General features: G+C 38.8%; 1 protein-coding gene across 5 annotated transcripts in view; it reads left to right on the forward strand.

Annotated features, from left to right (window-relative positions):
- Positions 1–3,713, forward strand: part of LOC117206131 (protein gustavus) — a 152,598-nt gene extending 148,885 nt beyond the window's left edge. For all 5 annotated transcript variants that reach the window (XM_033445180.1, XM_033445176.1, XM_033445178.1 and 2 more), the window contains exons 3-6: positions 997–1,226; positions 1,698–2,028; positions 2,101–2,259; positions 2,353–3,713. In XM_033445180.1, the coding sequence (XP_033301071.1) occupies positions 997–1,226; positions 1,698–2,028; positions 2,101–2,259; positions 2,353–2,492 (860 nt within the window). In that variant the 3' untranslated portion in view covers positions 2,493–3,713. The remainder of the gene's footprint in view (positions 1–996; positions 1,227–1,697; positions 2,029–2,100; positions 2,260–2,352) is intronic.
- Positions 3,714–6,855: the final 3,142 nt, after the last annotated feature.

The raw sequence follows: 6,855 nt of genomic DNA on the forward strand, positions 1-6,855 counted from the left end.
AAATATAGGCACAATTACAAACGTTTTAAAGATGATTTAAAGATAAATAAGACGACTTAAACGTGAAATTAAAAATTCATAATACGTTTTAATATTTTCTTACCATGTGGTATCTGTAGATGTTTATATGAAGAGGACGTTGGTACGTGAGGTTTAATGACGAGATTGCTCGTTGTTGTAACCGTCGAATATCTTTAAAATAATAAATTAATATACAGCCGTATACGTGAGTCGTTAGTACGAAGTATAAATCGCAAAATAAGATAGCGGAATAACTACTCGTAGAATGCTCGTCGCGTGACTCGATAGACGCTTGATAGATACTCGAAAATACTCTAGATATCGTTAGATACTCGATATGTGCTGTCGCTCGCGATCGCATCCGTGTACTTAACTAGTCAGAGGATAATGGAAAAATTCAAATTCGTCTTCATTCGACGGTTGCTTGTAGCGGCGACATTGTTTTGCCCGGAGTCTATTTGTTGTTACATTACTCGTAACCTAGCGATCTTGATGCTCCGAGGCAAAACAACAACATGATTTGAATAGTCTTAATAGTCTTAAATGGACTTATGTGCCGCTACATACCGTTCGATTATAACTTTATCTAGTCATAAATGATAGTGTTACTTTTTAATTAATTTTGACACCACTAGATTGATGTATTTTATTATATACTGTACTTTATAACCAGTTAATTGGAAACAATTCCAAGTAAACAATAACTAGTGACAAACAAAAATAATAACAAGAAGAAAACAAAAACGCGTTCTATAAGTCAAAAAGGAAGATCTTCCCGTTCGATCACGCAGCGATATACTTTACAGATCGATTGGCTAAGCGTTAACAGGCGATTCGAATGTGAAATGAAATCGTTTTATTAAAATCCTCTACGGGATTAGAATCGCGTTAAGTGTCAAGGTATTATAGAATATAACATATAGAATATGATACGAAATGAACGACTAACGGATCTTTTTATTTTTATTTTTTCAGGCGGTGTGAAAAGCGTGACACGTGAGGCTGCAGCTGGATCTGTTGGTGGAGTTGGCGTCGGCGGTGGCGGCGTCGTAGCGTACAAACCCGTGGTACCAAGAGAGCTGGCGCAACACTTTGCGAGGCCACCGCGGCTCGATGTCCTGCTCGACATGCCACCCGCCTCGCGGGAGACGCAGATTCATCATAGCTGGAACGCCAACGACCGTAGCCTCAACATATTCGTCAAGGTATATATCTCAAGAATGCACACGGTGAACTTGGAGTACTCGCTACAATCTTTCGTTTTCCCGTCCTTTCAAAATCCCTTCGTTCTTTACTGTTTGTAAGTTTAGTTTGACGCGTTGTTTTTTTTTTAAATATATCCATTATTCCGTTTGTATTACGTTTCTAAAGTTTCCTTCTACGTCTCTACACTGATAAGCAAGCTATACGCTTCAACCGCGTATTTTTCCAAGTATCGGGGACTAATATTCGCTACTTAAGAGACAAAGAGGGCTAAAAATCGTTTAAGTCAATTCTATTTTACGGTAACGATTTTATTTAACAATTTCATATACTGTTTATACAAAACATCGAGTTGTAGGATAAAATATTAAAAGTATACAAAAATATAGGTAAATTATAATATAGTATCTTTCTACAGATTTATTACGTGTAATTGTACTGTATGTGTTACTGGTGAATGATTTCTGTTTCAGGACGATGACAAATTAACGTTTCACCGACATCCAGTGGCTCAAAGCACAGATTGCATAAGGGGGAGGGTAGGATACACGAAAGGTATGCATGTCTGGGAACTGTTCTGGAGCACGAGGCAAAGAGGCACGCACGCCGTAGTGGGCGTCGCGACGGCAGAGGCACCTCTTCACAGCGTCGGATACCAGAGCCTGGTTGGCAATAACGAACAAAGTTGGGGTTGGGATCTCGGTAGAAACAAGCTTTTGCACGACTCGAAGAACAATGCCGGTGTCACGTACCCGGCTCTACTTAAACCCGACGAAACGTTCATTGTTCCTGACAAATTCCTCGGTAAGTAACGTTATAATTTCACGAAACACCAATACCTTTTGTAACACGTACTGATAAAAATGTCTTTTTCAGTGGTCTTGGACATGGACGAAGGTACGTTAGCTTTCGTTGTGGATGGTCAATACCTTGGAATCGCATTCAAAGGCCTTAAAGGCAAAAAGCTGCATCCTATTGTATCCGCTGTATGGGGACACTGTGAGATCACGATGAAGTACATCGGTGGACTTGATCGTAAGTAACGATAGAATCATTAAACGTTCAAATAATATCTTATATGTATGTTTAAAATTAACGAAGTAATAATGTAATTCGTAATTGTTTCAGCTGAACCATTGCCTTTGATGGATCTTTGTCGAAGAGTGATTCGAAAACGAATCGGCAAGGATAAGATAGACGAGAAAGTGAATGCGCTGAGCTTGCCGTTAGCGGTGAAGACTTATCTCCTGTATCGTGACAGGAGGTAACTACCGAGTGCTAGCTCCGAAACCACTACCACCACGATTACGACTGTGAACACCACCGCCCTATTGAATCATTGCCACCACGACGCACAGGGGAACGCCCGCTACCCCGTCGCAAGCCACCGAACGCACCAGCCCATAAGCCGCTTGTACGATCCATGGTGTTTGTATCCATGTAAGGATAAGTCGAGACGAGCACGATCAACGTGGTCGCGTACGTCGTCGTCGTCGTCGTCGTCGTCGTCGTCGTCGTCGTCGTCGTCGTCATCGTCGTCGTCGTCTTCGTCTACGTCTACGTCTACGTCTACGTCATCCTCATCATCATCGTTGGCATGATATTTGTCACCATTATCATACGTTCATCATTGTCGTTGTCATAGTCGTTGTTAATCTGATCGTTATCGTCGTTGTCGTTCCCGCATACAATCGGACGAAGCTACATGAAAAAAAAAAAAAAGAAAAATCGGACGCGCAGACGGGACACATACGCGAACCGTATCAGGTCTAGCGAATTATTTAGATAATATTGTTGTCTTGTGTTAACGTCGATATGATTAAAATCGTGAAGGAGTCTTTATTAATTGTTAATAATGAAAAAGTGACGTACGATGCAGTTGAATAGCTTTCCGAGCACATCGCTCGACGCTGTTATTTTTTCACTTTATTTTCTTTTTCTTTTCTTTTTTTTTTTTGTAGTCCTTTAAGTTGTCGCGTTACTAGAACGTTCTGCGTCTGACGAAGAAGATGCAAGGTGAGAAATCGAGGACCTGAGTGTGAGGATGAGAATACATACACCTGCGGCTCGGTCAAGTGGAAAAATCAATAGAAAAAAATGAGCACAAGGAAAATAGTTCTTCACACAGTTGGCCAGTAAAACGTTTAGTCGAGTCTAAAGGCTGATACGGATAACGTTTCGGTTATTAGTCAACAATGGGTAGCGGGCTTGTTCTAGTCCGGGTACACTGCGCTAATAGAAAACGAGAAGACAATGGGATAGAAACATACATTTGCTTCACAACTTGAGCGAAGAAAAAATCGACGAAACTTCAAGTAGATGTCACTATGCGGACAGTTGTTGCTCACACGGCTATCGAAAAAGAAAATGTGTGTATAGTGACGAAGATGCCAGTCGATTGAACAGCCACCTTCCAATAGACTCATTTTTCAAATATTTTCTAAGCATGCTAAGTCTAATAAAATATAGTGGTGTACATGGTTCGTGGATGGACACGAGAAAAACAAAAGAGAATTTTAAGAAATATATATATATATATGCATATATATGTATATATATATATATATATATATATATATATATATATATATATATATGCGATTTAATGAGTAACACGCCTCTGATTGTTCTGTGTATTTCATCTTATTTTGTTGTTCGTTTAGTTAGAAAAAGCCCTTAAAGAAAGCATACGTATCACAGTTAGAAATTATCACTAAATGACGTTTGAGCGGAACTCTACGAACAAAGGAGCCATAAAAATTTATAGCGTTATACGAACATCGATCATTTGAAGATGTTTTAACGAAACTGGATGAAGAGAAAAGCGATAGACAGCAGTAACTTACCGCGATTAAGTTAATCGAAGTAAAAAAAAAGAGGCAAGAAGAGAACGAAGAAGATTAGGTGTACGTAGTTAAACGTTTAGGGCGAGCGAACGAACACGGTCATATTACGGCTGAATATATTCCAAACACGAATTAAAACTGACTGGAAGAGTGAAAAAGAGAGAAAAAGAACTGCTGCGGCACTAGTGTGTGAATGTTATGTTTATGATACAATGCAAATCATGCCGACGATCCTGAAAATATAATCACGATGACGATGACGGCCATGAATGAATTGCGATGATAGTAAAAAATTCTATCGGGCGTGTTGCTACCTATACTATTAGCATGACAAATTATGACTGGTCCCTAGTAACTCTAATCTTACGTTTAATCTTACGTTTGTCGCTTAAGTTTAATCATAATGTGCCGTTTATCGGCGATGTCGATTTGTACATAGGATATAATTATAATAATGATAACAATAATAATAATAATATCTATCGGTACGACAATGAATGTATTGTGGGTAGTGATTGTATCAAAGACCGTAAGGACGAACCGAATGCGAGAAAAGAAAAGAAAAGAAAAAAAAGGAAAGATAAGAAAATATAAGCAGGATCCTCTCGTATGAAAAAAAAAGAAAACGCAAAGGCAAAACTGTCGATGAAAACACTTTTCTCTTTTTGATCACGAAGATACCATTTTCTTCTGTTTATTTCATTTCTTTATATTTCTTTTAAATTCTTTAGATTTCTTTACATTTTCTTTATACTTTTCACAAACGAAATAAGATTTCTTGCTGATACCACGCATTGTTGTTCATTCCCGTCGAAAGCGAATTCCTTCGTGGAACTCGCCTTACAAGAACGCGTCTTCCAGATTGTCTGGCCGGACATACAGTTACACCTTTCAGAAGAAAAGGACTGCCATTCTTTTTCTTCTAACGAGTGAAAACTTTTATACCATAGATCATGGCCACATTTGTTTAACGACCCACCGAGTTCATCGATATATCGCCAACTGAAGGTTTCAATGACGCGCACGATCTCGCAATCGGCAGCCACTGCGTCGTGATCTTGCGGTCCTCAATACGCACACCCAAACCACTGTCTGTTAGAGCAACGTTCACCCTTACTATCTTTGCTCGATTTTCCGCTCGGTCGAGATCACTCGTCGAGCTACGGAAAACGCATCAAGAAAAATGAAAAAAAAAATTTAAAAGATTCGTGACGAAGGAAGAAAAGGAAAGAAAAGTGAATGCTCGTCACGAACATTCGAAATTATAGCTAGTGCAAGATCGCACACCGTGTGTGTCGCGTGTTGTACGATCGCGCAGCGGTAGAAGAATTTACCAAGATCATAGTGACTTGACGTCTTTGTCGTGAACGAGAAAACCTGCGTCTCGTTTGTAAGAATAAGGGGATGAAAAAAAATAAATAACAGGACAGTTGTCTCGAGTACGGCGTGGCCGGAAATACACACCGTTCGTCGAAAACTTCTGCCACGTTTGTAAGAATAAAAGAGATGAAAGAAAATAGATAAGAGGACGGTTCTCTGGAGCGCGGCGTGGCCGGAAATACACACCGCTCGTCGAAAACCTCAACCTCGTTTGTAAGAATAAAAGAGATGAAAGAAAATAGATAAGAAGATGGTTCTCTCGAGCACGGCGTGGACGTCGTGCGTGTTGTCTCATATGCGTGAAACAAATGTCTCCGGATGGAAGTAAACAGAGCACACAAATAGCGAGCAAAACAAATGAAATTGTATAAGGTAAACCACATATAGAAGAGAAGAGTCAAAAAAGGAGTCGTCGACAACGCAAAGAGAGACAGAGAGAGAGAGAGAGAGAGAGAGAGAGAGAGAGAGAGGAAAAGGAAAGATTCACACACGCGCAGAGAGAATATTTTCTTTTTTCCCAGGAGTAATACTCTACTCTGACTTCGTGTTGTACCTATTCTTTACCAACTATTTTCTATATAAACCAACGGATGATTTCGTTTTCTCTTTATGCGCGTGTCACGCTCCAAGCTAGAGACAGGTCAAAAAAGAAGGTAATAGCGTTTAGCAAGAATGTTGTATATATTATTGATTAATGATTAATATTAATATTATTATTGTATCGGCTCGATAGTTTAATTGATTAATCAATTATATCGTGGTAGTCGGCATAATTGTGGATTCAGTTTTTGTACGGTAGGAGAAACGATCTACTTAATGCGATCGATCGATCGACAAGCATTAGATTGAAAAACGGGTAGGTAAGTTCTCTTCGGCACGTCGCTTTACGCTTACGATTTACTACTCATTTTTAGTTTCTTTTCTTTTTTTTTTTTTTTTTTTTTCGTATTTCGCGTTCGAGCGACGATGCTTTCGGGATAAATCACAGAGACTTCCTATTATTTAAATCGCATCGTAGATTTAACGAAAGATTATGAATTATACCGAATAAAGCAAAATAAAAAGCGAAGAAACGTGTTTTTATACCGGTGCGTGTTCTTGTTCTATTGCAACGCGTTTTCTTCTTGCTTTTTTTTTTACTTATTTCTTTTATCGATAAGCGTATTTTACATTAATTTCTTTTTTCTACGTTCTAAATTTTAGTAGTCTTCGTATTTCGACATTTTTGTCCTTATGCATGGTTATGCATATTAGACGATACCCTCCGCCAGGTTGATTCAATTTTCTCTTTTTACTTAATTAATACAGTTCGTTTTAAAATGAAAATGCATTGGTCGAAATTATTTTATCTATATGCGCTTCGACATAAGGATTGATCGATCGATCCAATGACCCAATGGAATAA

This window comes from Bombus bifarius, unplaced genomic scaffold (assembly GCF_011952205.1).
Source record: "Bombus bifarius isolate JDL3187 unplaced genomic scaffold, Bbif_JDL3187 scf7180000007996, whole genome shotgun sequence".
Taxonomy (NCBI): Eukaryota; Metazoa; Arthropoda; class Insecta; order Hymenoptera; family Apidae; genus Bombus; species Bombus bifarius.